This window comes from Mus musculus, chromosome 16 (genome assembly GCF_000001635.26).
Source record: "Mus musculus strain C57BL/6J chromosome 16, GRCm38.p6 C57BL/6J".
NCBI classification, from domain to species: domain Eukaryota; kingdom Metazoa; phylum Chordata; class Mammalia; order Rodentia; family Muridae; genus Mus; species Mus musculus.
Genome location: NC_000082.6, coordinates 92,088,719 through 92,112,959, shown reverse-complemented (window position 1 = coordinate 92,112,959; position 24,241 = coordinate 92,088,719). Strand labels below are relative to the sequence as shown.

Below are 24,241 nucleotides of genomic sequence, written 5' to 3'. Positions count from 1 at the left end.
GGAAAAGCAGCCAGTGCTCTTAACCTCTGAGCCATCTCTCTCCCCCTGATCTGCTGCTCTTCAGAAAAAAGGTTTTATAATTTTTGCTTGGAAGAAGTTGAAGCACGTGCGATCTGGGCTCCCGTGAACAGGAGCTCTGCCGAGGAAGCCCTGGCTGGCGTTGGGTTTCACACACAGGTCTGTGTCCCTGTCCCTCCTTTGCCTGTGCTAAGACTACTGGGTTGTATAAATCAACACAGCCAGCTCCAAGCTCTTAGCAACAGCAGCTTTGTTATCTGAGAGGACAATTAACCCTGAGCAGGGACCATCTGAGAAGTCTGAGGGGCCACTCCTTTCACCAGCTCCAGGGAGGCCAAGGATGAGAGATTACTATTATTCTATATTAACATTCGCGGGACTATTATTCCAGGGAAAAGCCTAGCGGCCACCATCCCACTGCCTTCTTCAAAGGCTTCCAGGGCTGAGGGCAGTAGACAGGAGGTAGAAGCCAGTGATGAGACAACGCAGGTCCAACAGCCCCAACACTCATGGCCCTCCTCAAAGATCACTGACTGCCCCATGGACAGAAGAAAGCACAAATTCCGTAGACTGTCCAGTAGTCCAGCAGCAGACTCACCCAGATCCCAAACTTCAGGGTGCGAATAACAGTTTGGGGTGTCACAGCACAACTGGAGCTGCCAGCTTTGGGGGTACACTGTGCTGGGGAGGGGGGAGAAGCAATACAGCCGTCAGTGTTGATAAAGTCATGTTTATTACTCTGCTCCCAGTGTTCCATATAGGCTTGCAAGACAACCAAGTGTGAATGACAAACATTTTGCTCTTGGAAACGCTACAGTGGTACTGTGAACACCCCCACTCCCGACAAACCCCACAAGTGGGATGAAATCTCAGCAGAGACATCAGGGCAGGTCTCGGCCAGCAGTTTCTACCTCCTGCAGCAAAATGGTCATGGGCTAAAGTATCCTAGACAACAACCTAGCAGCACCCATAGTGCCCTTAGGATTAAATATAAGGCCAGAATCTGGTGAATCTTCTCACTTCTTCCTCCTCTTTGTTGAATACAGTTTTTCTTCAAGTGGGACTGGGACTATGCCGTCACACTCTTTTACTTCCTGGGTCAGAGGGTGTTTCACAATATTTGGTCTAACCACGTCAATGTCTCGCGCCAAGTGTTCCAGTATGTTCTCCACAGCACTTGTCGGAGCATAAAAATCCACCAGGAAATACCTGCAACAGACAGGGACAGGTGAATGCTGCATCTGAAGGATAACACGCCCTCTCTGCTCAGCGTTGTGATCTTTACCTTCCCAGAGATCACTGCTCACACTCAGCTGCAAGTGCAGCGGGCACCTCACACACTCACACTCAGCTGCAAGTGCAGTGGGCACACCCAGCCTCCTTCCAGACTGCACCTATCATTACGCCCCAGTAAAAATTAGCCGGAACCCCCTTCACAGCAAGGCTGTGACACCAGGCACAGGGAATAAGAACAGTTGTAAGACTGTGTATGTAGAATTTTCTACCCTATCAACAAGAACGGATTTTATATCATCTATTGATTATTCTGTGGAAACATTTATTAGATGGTCTTCTAATTTCCAAGGACTTTACTAGTGGCTTGGTACACCTGAAAGAAACAGTCAGGCCGTAAGTCAGCCAGCCACTTTCCACAGTGAGGAAAAGGACCTGGCACTCACCTGTAGGAACGAGAACTGACAGTCGGTATAACATTCATTATTCATGTCAGCGTGCTGCCAAACGGTATAACAGACAGCGTGTGGCAAAACCATATCAATACCCTGCTGGGCAATGTCATGAGGACTGTCTGCTGTCCACCTCTCTGTCCACACTCAAATGTAGCCAAGTGTAGCAGTGCACACCAGCATTTAAGACACAAAGGTAGGGGTATCACTTCAAGTCAAAGCCAGCCAGCCTCTACAGTGAATTACACAGTCGGCTATGGCTATGTAGATCCTATCTCAGAAACCCAGAGGGCAGGGGCAGAGGTTAGGCCTCCAGTGCACTGCTTGATCTGGACAGTGTGTGCGTTAGAGACTGTGAGCAGGACACTCCAAGGTCTGGCCATGTTCTATAAAGAAGGCTGACATCCTTCTTTATAGCTGCACTCTCCCAGCTCTCAAAGCACAGTCCCAATGTTCCCCTTAGTGCTCACCCCTACTTCCTAGGTCTGTGGCCTTCTCAGAGGCCCCCTGAGCACCTCCTGCAGCAGCCTCACCGCAGCCATGCTTCTGCGGCTCCCTCACTGCCCTGCCCTGCCCTGCCCTGCCCGAGCACTGCTTCGCCACTAGCACGGGTGAACATTGCAAACATGGGTTTACAGTCTGCCTCACCCCTCCCTGGGGCTAGCCTGTGCTGCCCAGTGCAGGAAGGTGCTTTCTGTATGTCCTTATGTGCAAACAAGCTTATGCACCTGTAAACAACCCCAGCCACACTCTGGTAAACAACTGAATGGAACTCACTGGGGCACCAACCAACAGACCAACAGTAAAGGCATGAACACTGAGGGGCACGCAGTGAAGAGAAGAACAAGCAGGAGACGGAGGTGGGTAAGAGGGGTAAAGGGAGGACACTGCGGTCAAAAACCATGTGCATACATGAAACTGTCACAATGAAACCCATAATCAGGTGTAATTAATACATATAACAAAGCATTTTAAAACACAGTGGATCAGTGAGTTAAACAAATCAAAGGAGAAAAGACAAAGTACTTTAAATTGAATAAAACTGAAAATATAAACAAATGATTGGAAAACTCACTCAAACAGTGTACAGTGGGAATGTATGGTACTGACCACCTGTGCAAGGAAGAACAGTAAGTTTCAAACTGCTGTCAGCTTCCACCTCAGAAAATGCAAAAGGCACAAATTAAACCCAGCCACCTGAGGGAGGGAAAGTAGATGAGAAGATGTTTCTAAAAACAAAACAAAACAAAAGGTAAACTAGAACACGAGTGAGACCGATCTAATTTATCACATCACTAAAATTAGCAGGACCCTGGCCAGGCAGTGCAATAGGAACACATCAATCCTGAGAACAACAAAGGTGAAATGATTGCAAATTTTGTGACTATAAGAACACTGGGGACTACTGTGGAGAACTTGTTAATGAGTTTGACATTTCAGGTAAGAGTCACAGTTCATTCTAGAAGAAGCAGATCACTGACAGAGTTCTTCCCCATGAAAGGAAAGTCACCAACTCTAACACAAGCCCAGGGAAAGCTGGGAAACACAGCTCAGCTTGTTTATGGGGCCAATATCACCTATGACAAAACCAAACACAGATCCCACAGGGGACAAACCGGGAAGATGAAAACATCAACAACAACCCACGACCTGACCACAGTGACATGTGAGGACAATGTTATCACAGCCAAGTACAGCGTCTCCCAAGAATGCAGTGCTGAATTCATATTGGAAAATAATAGAATTCACTTCACCGAGGAGCAAGGAGAAAGGTAGGGTAATTTCAGTAACCATGTTAGTAAAGAGCTTAAATCTCACGGCAATTCCTGAGAAAAGGTTCCAAGCAACTGTGCATAGAGAGGAGTTTCTAAAATCCCACAACTAGCATGTCCCCAAGTGTCCCCGTCTCCAGACAAAGAACAAAGATGCCCTCCTTAGCACTGCACTGCACTGAAGATGCCTGACAGGGCAATAAGGTGAGAAAAGTCAGCAGGAAGCATCAGACTGGCTTCCTGCCTCAACCACCTTAGTAAACGTCGGATCCAAGGGCCTCAAGTACACGTCTTCTTTTCTTTTTCTCTTTCTTTCTTTCTTTCTCTCTTCCTTCCTTCCTTCCCTTCCTTCCTTCCTTCCTTCCTTCCTTCCTTCCTTCCTTCCTTCCTTTCTTTCTTTCTTTCTTTCTTTCTTTCTTTTTTGCCTTTAAAGCCCGTCCCCCTTGCTTTAATGCTCCCTGAGCATTGCCCATGTTATATACATTTACTATGGTATCTATATCCCCAATGTAAAGTTTTCTTATTCTAAGTAAAGATTATAACAGAGAACCTTTCTGTTATTTAGACTAACAATGGGTAAGAATTTTTCAATAATTTAGATGTCCATTCAATCTGACTCACAGTTTCAACATCTTAACAAACTTAATTTTCAAGTTCAAATAGAAATACCAAGAATGCACAACAGCCAAACACCTTTGATAGAGAATAAAGCTGAGCACCAAACATCACCTCTTCCCAAGCCTTAGAAAGGAATAGTGATTGATGCAGGCAGTGTGACCACACAGACCCGTGCAGACAGGTATAATTGATTCTATTATTATTATTATTATTATTATTATTATTATTATTATTTATTAAGGTGCAAAGACAGGGCACAGGAGAAAAGTCTTTTCCTTAATGCTTGAAAAGGTACACTTTGTTCCTTAATGTGCACCATACAGGAAAACTAACTCAAAAAATGGAACAGAGTGAAATCAAACATTAAATATCTAAAAAAAGAAAGAAAGCCTTTCTGACCTTGGGACTAAGCCGAGATCTATCAGACAGTACAAAAAAGTACAATTAATAATAGGAAAACACAACCCTTTGTTCTCCTTTAGACCATCGACACTAAAGACAGTGCTTTAAGTAAAAAGGCAGGCTGTAGATTTGCTAATTATAGCTCTAATAAACTATTTGAATCTAGCACACAAAGAACTCTCAAATTTTAATTAAAAATAAAAACAAAGGCCAGGCAGTGGTGGTGCACGCCTTTAATCCCAGCACTTGGGAGGAAGAGGCAGGCAGATTTTTGAGTTCGAGGCCATCCTGGTCTACAAAGTGAGTTCCAGGACAGCCAGGGCTATACAGAGAGACCCTGTCTCGAAAAAACAACAACAACAACAAAAAAAACCTAATAAAAAAATAAACAAATAAAAAATAAAAACAAAGTAATTTAAAAAACAAAAATAAAATAAGCCTCAGTTTAAAAAGCTGTAAATGGAACCGAGCACAGGCAGACTGTGATAAAGTACAAGGAGAGATCTCCGAGTTCAAGGCCACTGGGACAAAGCAACTCCCAGATCCAGGTGTGGTGGCACACACCTTTAATCTGGGCCACACCTTCTGCTGGAGACCTACATAAGGACGTTGGAAGAAGGAAGATTCACTCTCCCCTTCACCTGCTTGCTGTGTGAACTGAGCAACTGCTAGATCCTTGCACTTCCATTCACAGCTACTACTGAACCATTGTTGGGAGTTGGACTGCAGACTGTAAGTCATCAACAAATTCCCTTACTATATAGAGACTACCCATAAGTTCTGTGACTCTAGAGAACCATGACTAATACAGAAGCTGGTACAACTTACAACAATAAGATACAATTTAAAACCAGAGTTAGCCCTCAAAGCCCTCCCACAGTCAGGCACTTCCTCCAGCAACGCTGCATTTCCTAAACGTTCTTATAGCATCAACTTGACACTCAGTACTTAAATACAGGAGCCTATGTGGGACATTTCTCATTTGGGCCACCACACCACTGGAATGGCTTCTTGGGGCCACACGCAATGTGTGTCTTTACTCAATGAAGGAGGTAACGCCTTGTGATGGCTATGGGCGCTACACAACAACCTCCCCACACTCTCTCTCCAAGGCTTAATTCCATTTATTTTGACCCAACACATACACACAAACTAAAGGGTTGTAACCACCCAATTTATGAATTGTTCACTTGTTCAACCCTAAATCGTGATTACTTACCTTAAGCAGGTTAGGAAGCAGAGTCTAGAATGTTCCGTGGGAACTGTCTTAAACCACCTCCTCCATGCTAATGGCCAGTATCTTTTACTCATTTATTTCACTCTGGCTACTTGGTGGTGGGTGGAGTGCTTTAATCCAACACAGTCCCCAGCATTTTTTTCCTTCCTATTGTCCATTCATTCTTTTACTGGGTATTTACCAAAATATTCTTCCAAACCACACCATACTCTCTAAGAGGCCTTATTGATTTATTTATTGATTTATTCATCTATACTTTGCTTACTGTCTCCTGCTTCTGTCCATGCACAGCCCTGCGCTGGCAGGGGACAAGGAGGGACAGATTCAGTTCCGGCATCCTAGCCCGGAATGCGTCAGCACTACTGCCAGCCCTGTGGTGCCCCAAGCCTCCCTCTGTAAGTGCTAAGTTCTACCCTTCCTACAGTCCAGAGTCAACTTATTTAAACACCAGTTCTGAGCCAGCCTCGGTTTTCACTACAGTAAACAGTAGGCAGTGCTTTCTTCCACTTCCACCCAACTGCCTCACGGATCCCTCAAGCACACCTATGGGCAGAAAGATTTTGACGGTGTAAGGAAAAGCGAGCTTACAGATGCCAAGAGCCGCCTTAGCCGCCTTCCAGGCTGCCGTCTTCCTGGTCACTGCGTACCAACCCATCCAAACGCACACACAAAGCTTTCAGTAGCATTCTGCCGTAAGAGCAAAAGGAACGCCCGGGATGGAAGCGCAGAGCAGAGGTTCCAGAAACCTCCCAGTGCAGACCTTGAAAAGACGAGTCTTAATGCATTTTAATTTCCAAAATGTCTTCATGTCTTCAAGGAGGGCAGTTGGAACCTTGTGTGTCAGCTGAGGAAATGAAGAAGGGGCCATGAAGCTGAGTGTCGTTCTTGCCCGGCATCCTTTTCTAGTCTCTCTCAACATCACAATTCAATGTCAACAAGCACAGAGACTCAGGAGGCTTCTATGGCCTCCTTAACTCACCCCGCTGCCATGTGTGTGCGCGTGCGTGCCCTGCAGTGAGGGTCACACAGATCAGGCCTTTCCACTCCCACACACATGAAGCTGCTGACAACTTTGGGACCAAAAGACTTACAGAATTATAGGCTGTAACCGATAGGTAGGAAGGTATAGCCCAATCCCTTTCACTTGAGGAAATGGCAACCAGAAAGGGAACTAACTGGTCTACTTTCCCACAGTGTCCTGTGGAGGGAAGCCAGGGCCCTAGACTGCAGCTCCTCCCTTGCTACACAGTACTGGCACTCTGGAGGCTTCTCAAGGAAAACCGCAGGCTTGGAGCTTTCCAGAATCAGCTGCTTCTCCGCCTCTAGGTGTCTCCATTGCTACCAACCCTGTGACCTTTACCCTTTAACTTACTTCCACCAGTCTTCCAGGCCATTGGCAACCAAACCCAAACAAGAGCTCTGGCCAAACTGCAAGCGGGTTTGTGCCCACAACCTCAGCATGTGACTACCATTTCAAGCTTATCACTTTGCTGATCTGTGCCTGGGGCTGATGTGGGCAAAGACTGTTTCTACTCCCCAGGCTCCTCATTACACCATGGAAATTTCCATGAAAAGGAAACACCCAACAGAGAAGGGGAAAGTAGCTCAGAGATGGGCAGATAGATACACTGCATCCACCTCTCCTTGAAAGCCAAACCATCACCACCATCTCCTCTTTCTACTCCTTGAGGTCCAGGCATACTCAACCTGTGTGTTTGAGTGGCCCAGTCTATCCATGGCTTCTTACACACAAAAAAACAGCTGCAAGGTTCCTGGTTGCTTCCACAGTATCCTTTTCTTTCTTAACTACTTATCTAAATAAGCTTAGGCAAGTGTGCATTGCAGACAAACCTCAGAAGGCTGAAGCAACCAGATGCACAGGCGACAGCCTCTTAGAACAGTCCTTTGGCCAGCTGACATTTTAAAAATCACCAAAGTTTGGTGCTATTAGTCCAGGCTTCTACAACTTCCATAAGATCCTTCCAGGCTACTACCATCCACACTCAGCTGTGGGCCCAGACAACAGAGCACTGAGAGACACCATCCCAGCCCCCAGTTACAACTGTGCCTCCTACACCCTTGGATGATGGAGAGTTTCAGAAGGCAGCACACTGTCTTTCTCCTGACAGCCTATGAAGGCATAAAGCTGAGACCTGTGCCAAGAAGGCAGTTCTGCTATCAGCGCCCTACAACCTCCTGCAGGCTCCATAGGCTGCAGATCCAGAGAAGGAGACATGAATAAGGCTAAAGAGAGACCAGGGTGTCCAGGGGATTGGGAATGTACCTCACTCACTTTTAGGACTGCAGCCCCGCAATGGAACAACTACTGAGCACAGCGACTTAGGCAGAAGCAAAGTGCGGAGGGTATTGGTGTGTGGACCTCTCTCATCTCCATCCTGTCACTGTGAGTTTCTCACTCATGGCAGAACCACTTACAACTGTGACTCCCCTGCAACTGCCCGACAGGCCTGAAAGAGGACATCCCAATCAAAGAGTGACAGCAAAGCACTCCAATCAGTTTCCATTTCCCATTTTTATTTTAACCATTAACCGAACCAATAAGTGGACAGATCATTTTGGGAAAAAAAAAATCAGTGTGATAATCTAAAAGTCTAATCAGTACACAACCAGCCTTTTAAGCACATGCTGTACACAGAGAGAACAGAACACAGCAGGCAGCCAGGTGGGTAAGCAGTCCTATGGCGGCCTTGAACACAGTGCCCAGCAGTGTTTCCATTTAAAGCTCTGCTTTCTGCATGTGGTTCTAACTATTCGGAGCTGTCCCCAAACTTCTCCCTTCTCTGCTGAGCTACACACCAACACCACAAAGGTGGAAGTGAGGTGCTCACTGCCTCCAAGCAAGGAGAGCTGGGGCCAAAACAGGTTCAGAGCACTAAAGCACATCTCATTACAATGCAATGTTCAAAAGCCAGAGAGCAGTGAATGGCTTCTGCACAAAATGGCCTACAGGTGGCACCTTACCCTCCTCTGAATTAAGACAATTTAACTCCACCAAACTCTTCACTACAAGGGCCAGGGCTCCAAAGATCTGAAAAGGCCCAGAGAAATGGCTTCAGAGGACAGGCCATGCCCAATCCTGGGAACAATGCGCTCAAGCTGGCTCCCTGCACAATAGTCCTCTCCCAGGGAACCAGCCTCCAGATCTGCCACTCCTCTGAAAACTAGCCCTCGCCCTTCAGCACCACAAGGTCAGATTGTACACTAGGCGAGGTCACTGTCTAGAGCTGAGCCCCCCACCCCACTGTTAGAGGTGTTGGTAGTGTTTTTAGATATAAAGGTCACATTCTTTCAAACTCCTCTTGTCTGAGCCCCACAAAAAGAGCTCTCTTACACTGGAGTTATGCTCTTTGTGACCGTCCCTCTCAGACACCCTCCCCTTCCCAGTGGCACACAGTGGAATTTTCCATTGAAGTGCTCAGTGGCTCCCGGTGGGTGGGGAGTCTGTAGCAGCAGAGCGTCCTGGAACCCGGCTGTCTGAAGACAGTCATCTGTGTGGATGCCTGTGCCTACACTGTCTTGGTTAAACCTTTCTGACCCCAGACACCACAGAGGCAGCGGATTATTCACCTAATGCCAAAGGCCGTCTACAGACAAACCCCATTTCTTTTTCACCTTAATGCCAAAGGCAGTCTACAGACAAACCCCATTTCTTTTTCACCTTGATACCAAAGGCTGTCTACAGACAAACCCCATTTCTTTTTCACCTTGATACCAAAGGCTGTCTATAGACAAACTCATTTCTTTTTCTACCCATCTGTTGGCTCTCATGCATTGTACAAACGAGTAATTCTACAAATCTTGGGGGAAATGCCACTTAAAAGAAACCTTCGGGCTGGTGAGATGGCTCAGTGGGTAAGAGCACCCGACTGCTCTTCCGAAGGTCCGAAGTTCAAATCCCAGCAACCACATGGTGGCTCACAACCATCTGTAACATGATCTGACGCCCTCTTCTGGAGTGTCTGAAGACAGCTACAGTGTACTTACATATAATAAATAAATAAATCTAAAAAAAAAAAAAAAAAAAAAAACTTTAACAGATATTTAAAAAAAAAAAAAAAAAAAAAAAGAAACCTTCAAGGACACAGCATCCCCGCCCCAAAACAAGCTGCAGAACATGTACACACAGAAACAGAGCCATGGCACAGGGCTTCACTTGACGCTGGCAGGAAAACATAAGAAGACAGAAATGTTAACTAATAGGAAAACTACAGAGGAGACTCGATCTCCTCTAGAAAGGGCGCCAGCGCTCTCAGAGTAAGTAAGCTGCAGACATACTTGGGAGCGGTCCGTAAAATTCCACTTATTCACCAAAGAGCTGGTCACTCTGATCACTCTTCTCAGCCGTAATTAGCAGGTATCCTGCACATACCCAGCAGAGCTGTGCCCTAAGCATCTACCCCAATTTAAGGCCAGAACTCCTTTCACAACTGAAGAGTTCTTATGGACATGGAAATGAGTCCCCTGGTCAGTCGCAGGCCACCTGAGGCGCACAAGCTCAGCTCTGAGAGATCACCAGTTCTCCTGTCCAGCACCTAGTGCAAAGAGCTTCAAATGGTATGTAGCCCTGGAGTGAGACTGACTGCTGTGTCTGCAGTAGGGCATCACTAGTCCTCAGGAAGATGCTGGCCCTTTATAGAAAAGGCCAGGGAACCATCTACTCCCATTGCTCCCTCTACAATGTTTGACAACAAGGGATACCTCCAAAGGTATCCTTTCCACCAAATAGACAGGCTCGAGGTGAGTCTGTGGAGGCACAAGGAGAGAGCATGCAGAGACCTAAGTGGGACCAGCGCGAATCCAGAGAGAAGAATACTTGCCAGCTTGTCTGAAACCGGCAGCTCTAGGCTCCAGGCACTGCCTGTGACAACTGTGGTAACTGAAGCCAGGGCTTCCATCTGGAAAGCTGATCCATGAGAGCAAAGGCTCCCAACCACTCCCACTGGGCCCAAGAGGCAGATGATCTATTCAAGCCTGCTCCGTTACAAGGTCATGATCTGGCAGCCAGCTGACTTGCAACATGGCTGCCCTTGGGAACACAGAAAAATGATATACATAAAAGCTACAGGTGTCTGAGACCTTGTCTCCACTTTGGTAAGGGTGACCATTTGGAGCCAGGTGGAACACACAAGAAAAATTTTAATAAGTTTTAGATGATACTCAGCTGAGCATAAACAAGCCCCCAATTCCACAACCCCTGGAGACAGTGAGCACTTCATCTGTACACTGGCCTGCGAGTTTCACCATCAAGGTGCTGTGGGGAGCAAGTAAGTTCCCAGGAACAGATCTGCAGGCCAGTCTCCAGAACATACCTGCTTCTCAAGGGCCTGACCAAATCAGTATGTGCAATAATGACATTTCTCTTTTCGGCATAAACTTGTTATAGATCTGGCATTGTGAATAAATAATAATATCAAAACCACTTTCAAAGTGTACCTTCCTCATCAGGGGAGGCAATCCAGCTAACCCTCCAACTGAAATCTTTCCCCTCCTAAGCATTTCTCTCCTTGCTCTCTTCCTTCGGCCTCCTTGGCCTCTGGGCAGCAAGGGGCCAACTGGGGAAGGACCTAAGAGAATGGCAGTGCACTGCTCTGTCCTACTGAGAAGCAGGCATGTGGCAGACTCTGTGACCTGTGTCTAGCATGCCTCTGCAGTGAAAGCATCACTATTCAAACTCCCCTTGCTGCCTCCTATCGAGCCCAAGAGCCAAGACATCCAATCAACCCACAGCTGTGACACCGGCAACCCCAGCAAGGCCAAGCATCGTCCAAGACTCGCCTGCGGCACATGGCATGGCAGCGTATGAACGTGGGCCCTGGAGGACACACAAGGCCTATTTAATTATGGCACACACTGTTCTAGACACACACTGACTCCTGCACACAGAATCTGTGCCTTGGCCAAACTCTGATTACACGTCACAACCTTCAGCACTGCTGAGATGAACCAAAACTCTAAATGCTAAACACGTCATCGACAAACCAATCTTGTTGCTTAGCTATTTCCAGTGCACTTTCTGTGGTATATCATGTGTGTAACACTTCTTGATTACCCACAATGCATACAAGCTATCTGTCAAATGGAGCAAATGCCTACTACAGGGAAGGCTAGCTAGGCTTAATGACTCTCAAGAATCCAACAGGCTTCAAACTCCCTAAGGCAGGCAATAAGAAAACTTTACTCAGGCAATTCTAAATATACTAGACCTCACAGGCTCACTTAACAGAAAACACTGTGGCAAACATTCATTACTGTATAGAAGGAAAGTGTCATGCTCGGGCCAGCAACATGGCTCCTGTGGAAAGGCTGGAGTACAATCTGGACCACTTGAGCTCAGTTCCTAGATCCTACAAAATAGCAAGAGAGATCCAACTGTCAAGAGTTGTCCTCTGACTTGCGCGTGCATACACACACACACACACACGGGGAGGGGGGCACAGATGAGCACTTCTTACTGAAGGGCTCCTCACATTGATATGCTAATGTATCTATGGAGAAAGGTCATATAAGGCCCCACATGAACTGATGTCACACACCCAATGTGTGCTTGTTCCGAATCTCTGTAAATTAGTATTCCGATAGAGCACTTTGAAAACAGAACCTTCTACAGATAAATGCAGGCAATGACTGTTCTCAGCCACACAAGCCGAAAATCTGAGGTCTTCCTTGTGGTGCTTGCTCATAGCGCACACCTGTAGTGAACTGCAAAACCTGTTCTTTGCTAGGGGCTCTTCTCTCTCTCTCTCTCTCTCTCTCTCTCTCTCTCACACACACACACACACACACACACACACACACACACACACTCCATCCTTCTTGTTGTGACTGTGGAAGAAGCCCAGCCACTGGTCCTTTCTGTTTCCTAGCAACACTCAGGCAATCTGGCAAGGCCCTCACAAGAAGCTGCACACAAATCAAGGCAAGGCAATGACTGTGTCTGCAATGTGTGCTGCACACACCGTGAACCACAGAAATAAAGCAGTGCCCTGATGATGTCCCCAAGACAACTCAAACGTGAGACTTGAAACCAGTACCCAAGGATGTCCAGGGACGCTGGTGACTGCACAAGGCACAGAGTACCGAGTGAGAGGCCTGGACAGAACACACCTTCAGAAAACTGAGCGCTGTGTGGAGTGGCTGGATCATCTCTCTCTATGCAGCTGGCTCCGGCTCCAGGCCAAAGAAACCCACTTTGCCTATGTACGTGTAACCTGAGATATTCTGAAGGTAAACAAACGTTCTGAAGCTGAAAACAGAGCTTCCCCAGCAGGAGCCTGTAAGCCGTGACTCTGTTCTGACCCACCTGGTATGGTCAGTGTAACATCCCAATCTGAGACAAAACACTGCTTTTGTATGTGATACCTGCAGGACACCCAGAACACCCGGGACCTACGGGCAGCGGCGCTGTGACAATGTCTAAGATGCTCAGCGTTCTTTCCGAAGCCCACACTGAATCCATCTCACGGAGAAACTTACCCTCCTCGGCTGTGCTGCTGGCTGTGACTCGAGATCCTGTAGGGGAGCGCACGCTCACCCAGGCTTTCCAAGTTCCTCACTATGGCTCCTCGGTCCATCAGGGATTCTATTGTACGTTTCAAAGCAGCAGCGGTCTCTGGCTGTTTTATGTTTTCATTTTTAAAGAGAAAAAGAAAAAACAGTCACAATCAATATGAAAACTGGAATGGGGATTAAGTCCATACTGTTTAGGGGCCAGCACAGCTCCATGGATCTGGAAGGCAGAACTAACAAATGGAGCCCCAGCAGGCTCACACAGTGCCAATCACTGTCCGTCCTTCTATATTATGACTCTGAAATCCCAGGAAATCAGCCTACAGGCAGGGCACCTGACTAATGTGCCAGCCACAGCTAAGGGGGAAATGGGTTCAATTCCAAAGGAAAACTGGTTGATCGTAATCAGAAGGGCAAAGGGTCCAACCTACACCCTCGTGGAGCTAATAATCTAATAAAGAGTTTAACAAAGACACATGGGACGGGACAAGACAGCAGAAAAGGACAGTGGTCTTGATACAGACATGTGCATGTGGCTGCACTTGTGTGAGTGCCCAGATCCCAGGCCTCACTGGTCAGCCAGTCTAGCCAAACTCTGAGCACAGGTCTGGTGAGAGACCAAGTCCCAAAAAATGAAGGTGGCAGGTAAAACTTAGACGATACCTGAAGTAAACCTGTGTTCTTACCCCCACCCAACCCCTACAGGCACAGGTAAGTACACCATCTGTCAAAAAAGAAAACAGCTCCCTAAGGAAGGCACATTCTTTCACTTTGTATCAAAACCAAGGCGTGAGCTGCCTGAGAGGACCTACTCGTTCTGCTGTAATTTCAAATTAGTCAGCAGTTTAAAGAACGCCCGAGGGCTGGTGAGACTGCTCAGTGGCTAAGAGCACTCAGTACCCAAGCTGAGCTTAATTCCTGGGACCCACACGGTAGATGGAAAGGCTTGGCTCACACAAGTTACCCTCTAAATGCACATTGTGGGGAGTGAGCCTACACGCATGCACGTTAAATAGATAGACTTTTTAAGAAGAAACTGCAAGAGAAACAAAAGATTTTTGGTTATTAAGGTTGCTTAATACTTTTTATATACCTTACCTCAAAATAAAGCAGACTCCCAAAGACAGGGCCTCAAACTTTGTTTTGGCAAATTAAATTTTATGGGAACACAGCCAGCTCACGCATTTGAAGTGTTTATGGCTGTTTGTGCTTAAAGCAGATTTGTAGTTACAACAGAGACCAGATGGCCCCAAACCCGATAATTACTATGTAGCCAACCTCTGTGCCAGCAGGGCCTCAGTCCATTCACCCTAAAAGGTACCACAAATCAGCCAAGCCAGTGACTGAGATAGAAAGTGAATTCCCAGCAGACAGGTTGGCAGGCTGATGAACAATACTGTCAGCCTCAACCTGCCATAGGCTCAGAACCAACTCCATAACTCATAACTCGCTATTCTATTGACTCATCCCTAACCTAATTCATATCTCGCAACACATGGTCTTGTGTGGTGCTGGAGAATCCGGGACTGGTAAGAAAATTGGTGCCTATCTGGATTTACGTTAACATAGCATGTTGCCCTACAGTAGAGCCTTGAGCAACAGCAGGGTTTGTCTGTGCCAACCCCCTTGCACCTGAAGCCCCAAATCCAAAACTAAACTTGATTATCTAAACACCTAACTCCTGGCCAGTTAACCAGAAGTCTCGCTGATTAACACTGAACAATCAACTAGCACATATCAGATGTCCCGTGTACTACATGTACAGAAAAACCTGACAACCAACAACCACCTTGCTAGGGCAGAGTAAGAAAGGAATTGCTCGTGGTGGTCAGCTTCATTCTGGGCATTATATAGGCTCCTGGTAACACCTGCGCTTACTGTACAAGCAGCAAGACCTCACTGGGAATGACCACGGTGGCCTATCACACAGCACTTGACTCAACACAGAACTTAATATTTTGCCTTTAATTCTCCTGATACTCTGAACTAAAAAGTGTTGTGTATTCCTTTTAGCTTGTGTTTTGTTTTGAGACAGGACCTTACTCTGTAGCCTAGGCTAGTCTAGAACTTACTAGGTAGCCCCAGCTGGCCTCCAATTTTGGCAGTTCTCTGCTTCAACCTCCCAAATGCTGAGAATATAAAAATAAGCCACCATGCCTGGAAGTGTGCTAATTTCTAAGCTTGTACAGTTGCTCTGTATATATTTTATAATAGTAAGTGATAAAACAAATTGTTATCTATTTTATGTATTCACCACATGGTCTCTTATTTCTTTCCCATAGTTCTAAGCTTTACCTGATGACTAAACATGCTAAACACATCTTGAAATGTTTACTGGCCATCTGCATTTGTACCTTTGAAAACTGTTCAGTTTACTGGCTCACTTGCTGATTACAAAATTGGGGGGGGGGGTCGGTGTTTAATTTCTGTAGTTCTTTATACATTTTAACCATCAAACCCATCTGAAGCATAGCTGTTAGAGGTCTTCTCCCACTCTGGAGCCTGTCTTTGTATTATGCTGAGTTCCTATCCCTTAAAATTTCATGGAATCCCACTTGCAAATTCTTGGGCCTACTTCCGGTGCTGTTAAGAGTCTTTTTCCAGAAAGTTCTTCCCTGTGTCTGTATTCTGATATGCTTTCCCTAACGGCCCCCTTAGCATCTCATGGTTTATATTAAGGTCTTTTATCCACTTTGAATTGATTTTTGTGTAGATTAGGATACCAGCTTTCCCAGGTAAAAATTTTGAATAAGTTATCACTTTTCCAGTATGTTTTTCATACCTGTGTCAATAATTAGGTTTCTGTAGCCACGTGGGCTCATCTCTAGGCTCTCCAGTCAGTCCCACAGGGTGTCAAGTCTGCGTCCACGCCTGCGGCGTGTTGTCTCCGTCACTGTGGTTCTGTAGCTCTGACTCAGGTATTGTGGGTCTTCCAGAAGTATGCTTTCTCTTAGGACTCACTTGGCTAGATAGGGTATTTTATCTTCCATGTGGATTTTAGAATTCTTTTCTCCTAGTTGTATGTATTTAACGTTGTTAGGGGCTGCACTGAACCTGTAGCCTGCCCGGTAACATGCTCCGTTTCTGCCACATTAACCCTGTTGATCCATGGGCATAGGAAAATTTGACATCTTCTACCATTGCTTTCCATTTCTTTGGTGTCTTTCAAGGTCAGTCTATGTAGCTGGCTTATTCCTACAGTTCCGCTGTTATTGCTAAGTATGAAGAGCGGGCACTTTCCTAGCAAGTTCACTACGGGTACAGAGATTCCAGTGAGTTTGTGTCCTGATACTTTCCTAAAATACACAGCAGCCCTCCAAGTTTCCTGGAGCGCACAGGGTGCCTGACACATAGGACCACGTCGTGTACAAACAGGTCAGCATGATGTCCTATTACAGTCTTAATTTTCTGCTCTTTCCCATTGCTCTGGGTGAGAGCTCAAGTACACCATCAGAGAAAACCTGCCACCTTTCCGAGTGTTGGTGCAAGGTTGACCACACACACACACACACACACACACACACACACACACACACTGCACAGTCTACCTCGCTAATGATGCTCCTTCTGTCTCTCCTTTGCCCAGAACTGCCAAAACTTCAGTAAAGGCCTGTTTTGCATCATCATAGAGTCTCGAATGCACCATCCTACAACCTGGAATGAAACCAACTTGGTAGTGATGTGATTTTTTTTTTCTTTAAGTGTTCTTGAATTCAGTTGCAAATGTTTTGACAATTTTTACATTTTCGTTCATCAGCTTAAATGACCTGCAGTTTTTCTCTTTGTTCTGCCCCTGTGTGGGGCTGATATCAGGGTGAAACCAGCTTTACAGAACGAGTGCTTCCACTCCCTATCCTGTGAACAGGGTGAGAAGTACTGCTGCTGTCCACCTCACAAGTTTGATGGGCAGCTCCATGGGGCTCTGAGAAGAACATGGCTTCTTATCTGCTGGACAGACCGTTCTGTAAACACCTGCTAATTCCAACTGCCCTATGATATGATTTAACTCCGCTTGTTGACTGAGTTTTGAAGACCTGTATGAAAGTAAGACTGGAGTATTAAAGTCTCCTGTCATTACTGCAACAGAGCCTTTCCTATTTGTTTCAAGAAATTGGGAGGCACATCAGTATTGACAACTGTTCTATCAGAAGCAGTTTCTCTCTTCTGACTAGTTCTGGTATGAGATGAGCTATGCCAGCTTCTGTCCAACCTCCATTTTCTGGATAAGTTGACTTTTATCCTTTGACTTAGTTTCCTGATATCTTTGCCAGTCAAGTGTGTCTAAGGCAACAGGTAGTTGGCTCTTATTTTCTAATCCAGTTAGTCTTCATCTTCTAACTGGTGAGTTGATGCTATTTCCATTTAAAGTTATACTGAGGGATGCTGACCTGACTGCAGTAACAAATACAATGCTCAGACAGTCGTCCTTGTAAATGCAACAGACTAAAGACGGTACTGGATTAAATTCTGCAAGATTCATAGAGCAGGCATACCAAACTGAAAATCACTTACGGTATGCAGAACAGTTCTGGGCAAAGCACCCACTAACCTTCACCCAGCCACTTGAACATGATTTACAAGGAGTGAGCTATAAAAGAGAAGCTACTGTACAAAGCTTTGCTACAAGCAATGGAGCGGCAGATTGTCAGGAGTCTGCCTAACTCCCTGGTACCAGAAATGGAAGTCAAGACTTTTGAAACTGTCCTTTGGAGGGAATCAGAAACAAACCAAATACTATTTCTTATGTCTCAAAATATTCATCTGGAAACGTTGTTTCCAAAGTTTCTTTCCTCCGACAAGTATGTCCAAGTTGCTCACTATGAAATCTACTCTCAAGAGACAGACAGGGGTGTGAAGCCGACTCCTTCTGTTAAAGCATGCTACAGGTAGGGAGACAGTCGCTGACAAGTGGCTGATTAAAGCTCAGGCAAAACTCATGTGGGAAGAAACATCATTAACAGAGCTCAGAGGAAGAGACAGCCACTGTTAAGTGGTACCTTAGAGAAAGCAAAGTTCAGCCAGCCCCTGAAACAGAGTATCAGCCAAAGCGCTCAGAGCAGGTCTGCACTGGGATGCCAGCAGCAGAGCAGGAGAGCAGGGAAACCGGGAGCTGCAATGTGGGGGAGTCAGGGCAGAAGCCACTGAGTTGTTTCTCGCTCCGGGCAGGGCAGGCCCTGTCCTGTCTGCGTTTCAGTTTCTTCAGAACTTACCTACAACGCTGGTAAAAATGTAACTTTTCTGGAGAGCATCCCAGTGGAGTTCATTAGCTTAATCCATTTTACCAACACCTAGACATTATCCTTTGTGCTAGGAACACTACTAAGTTAAGGTAGCCATTTAAACAAACCCTTGCCCAGTCCATACTCTATGCATCTCGATGAACTTCTACAGTCAGGATGGTCACTCTGAAGGATGGAGCTTCTACAGTCAGGATGGCCTCCTGAAGGATGGAGCTTCTACAGTCAGGATGGCCTCCTGAAGGATGGAGTTTCTACATTCAGGATGGTCACTCTGAAGGATGGAGCTTCTACAGTCAGGATGGTCACTCTGAAGGATGGAGCTTCTACAGTCAGGATGGCCTCCTGAAGGATGGAGTTTCTACATTCAGTATGGTCACTCTGAAGGATGGAGCTTCTACAGTCAGGATGGTTACTCTGAAGGATGGAACTTCTACAGTCAGAATGGCCTCCTGAAGGATGGAGTTTCTACATTCAGGATGGTCACTCTGAAGGATGGAGTTTCTACATTCAGGATGGTCACTCTGAAGGATGGAGCTTCTACAGTCAGGATGGCCTCCTGAAGGATGGAGTTTCTACATTCAGGATGGTCACTCTGAAGGATGGAGTTTCTACAGTCAGGATAGCCTCCTGAAGGATGGAGTTTCACTCAGGACTTTTACATTTTCACTTTCAATTACATTTTTATCCACTTACCCACGATGAAATAATACAACCATTAGGAATAAGAAGTATGACTAGAAAAATAACTTTAGATTCTCTTCTATGACTGTCTCTTTTCCTGAGTTTTGTCCTGCAATACCTGTGACCTTCCCTTGGTCCTTTCTGCATTACACCGTACCCACTTAGAGCTGTTTAATCTATACACATGCATGCACATGTACACATCATAGACCAGGATCTGCATAAGAGAGAACACAGGTCTTTCTTTTGGGATCTGGGTAGCCTCATTTAGACACAGAGATCTTTTCCGTGTCTAATTTAAGGATTAAATCATCTTTTCCTTGTGGTAATACTACAGCCCCCCCTGAGTGTGGTATGAACAGCAGTCCCAGCAGGTGGCTTCTACTTCTTCATCAGGAAACAAGACCCAAACTCAGGCGCCCATGTTTACTATTCCAAGAACATTCCACAAATCCTTCTATCTTCCCTATCCCCTTCCAGATGAACAGAGGATAGAAGACGACAGGCAGGCGTCCTGGTTACTATGGCAGCAATAAGTGAGATGCCACAGCTCCGACATAGGCGGTGAGAGCGGGGTCCATGGAGACTGCTGAGGAGCGGGCTTGTTGACTGCAGTCTCTGTGCACTACTTAGTCCCCACCTTCACTGCCTATTTCAACCTGTTCACACATAACGGACTGGACTGAGTGCCAGAGGTGCAATGGAAGGTTTGAAGCAACTAAGAATTTTGACAGCAAAGACGAAGGTTCATAAGGAAATTCTGTTAGGGTCTGTGCATCTTCTAAATGTCAGATGTTTAGATGTTCTAAATGGCAATGTTTTAAAAAAATTATCAATGAGATGACTTATTAAGAAGTGTTCTTCACTTTTTTTCTTTTTAAACTGAGACTACAAAATCAGAAACAGGCTTTGGTGCAGAACTCAGGCTGAAAGACTTTGAGTTCAAGACCACTCTGTCTTGCTGAGCAACAGCACACAAGAGCCCATCAACTAGACTGCGGCCGAGGTGCTGAAGCTTAAGTGATGGAACAAAGGTCTTAGTTTATCTTCTACCATAAAAAGCAGGGCAGACACACAAAGGTCATAAAAGCACCTGCTTTGAAAAACAAAAATTTTAGGAAAAAAAAAAGTTGTGCCTTGAGATTTTGCTATTTGAGAGGAGTGATTCTTTCCTCAGTAAGCCTGTGAGCACTCTACTCGTGCACCTTCATTCATTTGGAAGTTCCGTCTTCTAAACCAAACCTCTTCAAGTCTGCATCTCACCCTCACATCCCTGGAGATGAGCAGAAGCTGGTACACAGCATGGGCTCAACACACATCTGAGGAATGCATAAGTCAAAGAGCCAAGAAGTGAAAAATGCTCACTATCTGATCCAACTGGAAAGGAGACACGAAATAACAAAGAAAATCTTGCTGCAAAGAAACGCATGCTAATTTCTGAAAGGAAAAAGAGCACAGTGAAACAAATGCACATCCTTACTCAACCAGAACCAGAGATAAAGAATCAGCCAGGCGGAGCCAGGACGGCAGAGGGCGGTCAGCCAGCCACTGTGCTTTAGATTTCCAGAGCATCCTGGGATGGGATAAAACAACAAACCTTCTTAGATGCTCAGATCCTAAAGCATGCAGGGAAATAAGCGCTACAACAATTCAAAGACTGAAAACCTATGAAAACGGAATTAGCAAACCCTAAGTTTTGCAAACCTTTTGGCACAGCTATAGGGAGCCTGGCACAGTGTAACAGTGAGACTCCCACTGGACTGGAGGGAACAAGAGCAGCAGTCTCCACTTGTTGCACATACTGTTCTCTGTGGTGTGTATGTATGCATCACCTATGTCCATGTGTACAGGTACATGTACACACTCATGTGTCCACATGTGCAGAGACACACACATGTTGCTTCCTCTTCATTACTGCCAGCTAACATCAACAGTGTCAGATCTGGAGTAGAAAAGCCAAGTGGGAGACTTGTGGAGACCTAGCCACAGCTGCCTAGCTCTCTAGAACATACAAGAATGAAGATGGTAAAGCATTTTCACAGGGTTCTTGGCCATGTCTTCAATCCCAGAACTCAGGCTGAAAGACTTTGAGTTCAAGGCCATTCTGTCCTACTCCACAGGCCCTGACTTCAAAAAACAAAAACAAGAACTAAGATGACAACGGATATGAAATTTGTGCCCTGAGCTGTGCTAAGGAAAAATATATCTCTCAAGTTGCATGTGAGAAACACAGTCCTTGAATTTTATGTTAAAGATATTTGGAATAGGGCCAATAGGAGATAACTGATACTCTCTTGGTTAGAGGTTTACATAGGAGCGGCTCTGTCATACTCTGACTTCGTTACTGTCCTGTTGATGTTATAACTCAACAATGTCCTCAACATGCTGGACTGGGAGAGGACAGTGAGGGATGCTAGCACCATGTTCTTGACCTTTCCAGGTACCACATCTATGGCTCAAAGGAACTTCTATTCTTCACAAATTATTTCTCTGTTACTTTGTTATAGCAGCAGAAGACAAATGAAGACCATGTTCCAGAGAATAGAGTACATCATACCACATTTTAAAACGTGCGAGTACATTTATTTCAGTAAAGGATGGAAAAAATAACATTTCAGACAGAACTTTGAGTGAAAACCTGAGCAATGGGATCTTTAGACTAAACTCCCTAAAACAAGGACTTTCTGGGAGTGAAATGAACATTATTAGGGCAGGGGGACTGACGGTGTTCTACTACTAATGGATGGATGGGTGGGTGGACGGACAGACGGATGGATGGGTGGATGTGTCTGCTTCCCAATGAAAGTCAATTATTTTAAAAAATACATTTGAGGGGCTGGAGAGATGGCTCAGCAGTTAAGAACACTGACTGCTCTTCCAGAGGTCCTGAGTTCAATTCCCAGCAACCACATGGTGGCTCACAATCAACTGTAATGAGATCTGATGCCCTCTTCTGGTGTGTCTGAAGACAACAACAGTGTACTCATATACATACAATAAATATTTTTTTTAAAAAATGCATTTGAAATCCCCAAATCCATATTCCTAGCAGTTTTAAAGCCATTTGCAGACATCCACATATGCAAAGTGGTAAAAAATAAGGGTCACTCACCTGCTGCACACATTCCCATGCCCCACACTCTGTGGGCTCCTTCCATAGACAAGTGTCCACCTTGCAGTCTACTTAGTGCCACATTTATGTGGGGCTCTTTGTTGCTGCCTGCTTTTTGTACATGTATGGTTTCATAGATGGTATTACTGTTTAAAAAAACAAAAGGAACCTAAGTATGATAATGACATAGTGTGCAGGCAACAATGAGGCTCCAGAAACATATGGGAGTTGTGATGCTGTTGGCCTCTAACTGAGTCCTAGCACACTGCTATATACTAAATGTGGTGCCTTAAGCAGAAACAAGTAAAATAAAAGACTATCGGTTGACAAAAATGGGATCACGGGAACCTGGCCAAGGGGAAATTAGTATTTACCAACAATTTGTAGGATCTAGTGAAAAACGGTACTCACTCACCATACTACATCTCTGCAGTTTTGTGTACTAAGTAGGTCAAGTATCATAATAAAATGGTTTGATAGGTAGGACCTTTGAAACATCAAGTCTTCATAGTCCTATATAAGTAGAATTGTAAACGCCCGCTATGCTATTGGTGGCCAACATTCTTTCAGGGAAGAATTCTTTCAGGGCAACAGCTCTAAAATTTCAACCTTCAAAGGCTTACATACAAGAGCAGACCCCAAGACACACCAGGAAGTTGGAAGAATCAATGCTAGCTAGTATCCAGTCTCTAGAAAACCCACTAGCGCTTCTAAGAGGAGGACTTTTTCAGCTTTATTGAAGCATGCATGACAAGACACACACACAAACACATGTGTGCATGTGCACACAAACACACAAAGTATACAACATAATACACTGATACACATTCTAGGGTAAAGTCCTGAAAAACTGGAGAGGAAAGAAACAGCCATGGGAAGAGCTGGAAAACTACAGGAAGGAGGATCAGCCTCTGAAACTTGCGGGTGGATGCCAAGGTGCACGTGCAGGACTTGTTAGAGGTAGGAGGTACAAGCACTGCTCCAAGTAGGGTGCCACACCAAAATGGCTAAGAACCAAAACCCCGTGTTCTCAGAATGGTGGCTCACCACGTTCCTCTTCCCTGGGGGCCTGCTGAGGACAGAGCTAAGAACCTCACACTACAGTAGTTCTCTGAGCTACATCTCCAGCCACACCCTTCAGTTCAAAACTTTCTGCAGTCAATCTGTTTTTTTCTAAAAATGTTGCAGAATTTTCCCCTGAGGAGGAGGCCACTGTGGCCAAATACTGAAGCTGAGAAACGCCTTCCATGAAAGACCAACAGGAACAGAAAAAAAGCTGTCTTGGAGGAAGTGACCCAGAAGGGAAAGCTCTGTCGGGGGCTCCAGCAGACCCAGGAAATAAAAAGAAGGGCTGTCACAAGATGAGGCACAAAGTGCTCATAAAGCCAAGCTTGACACAAGTTACTTAAGCTTGTTTGTCCACAGAATTAGCTGGAGATACAGTGTACAAACTCCTCTGAGCAGAGGAAAGACAGAAAATAATGTAGCAACCTAAGCAAGCACAGGAAGGGCCAAAGAGAGCAGCTGCCCCACCCCCAGGGCTATGTTGCCACACTCAAAGAGCCCACCTGGGGCCAGAGACTTTCAGCAAAGCTTTTAATTATAAAGTTTTGGAACATGAGACATATAAGTCAGGAAAATATCCTATTAGGCTTTCAAATTTCCACTATTTTCTAGCTTCTAGTTTTCCAACTTAGAATTCCATATTCATTAAATATGCCATTAAAAAAGCCTTCTAACTTTACAGAGGTTATGTAACAAGAGGGTTAATATTACCAATCATTGGAGTTCAAATTCCCAGAACCTATGTAAAAGCTGGGCAGGCACTGTGGCCATCTACAATCCCAACATTGGACTGGAAGCAGAGACAGGAGATCCCAAGGACAAAATGGCTAACTACAGTTAGCAAGCTCAAACAATTGAGGAAGATACTGAATGTCAACTTTACA

The 24,241-nt window shown here is 45.5% G+C and overlaps 1 protein-coding gene across 1 annotated transcript in view; it reads right to left on the bottom strand.

Annotated features, from left to right (window-relative positions):
* Window positions 1-732: 732 nt before the first annotated feature.
* Window positions 733-24,241, bottom strand: part of Mrps6 (mitochondrial ribosomal protein S6) — a 53,892-nt gene continuing 30,383 nt past the window's right edge. Inside the window, exons 2-3 of the mRNA NM_080456.1 lie at window positions 13,227-13,366; window positions 733-1,227 (exon numbers count right to left, since the gene is read on the bottom strand). Of these exons, the coding sequence (NP_536704.1) occupies window positions 1,035-1,227; window positions 13,227-13,366 (333 nt within the window). The 3' untranslated portion in view covers window positions 733-1,034. The remainder of the gene's footprint in view (window positions 1,228-13,226; window positions 13,367-24,241) is intronic.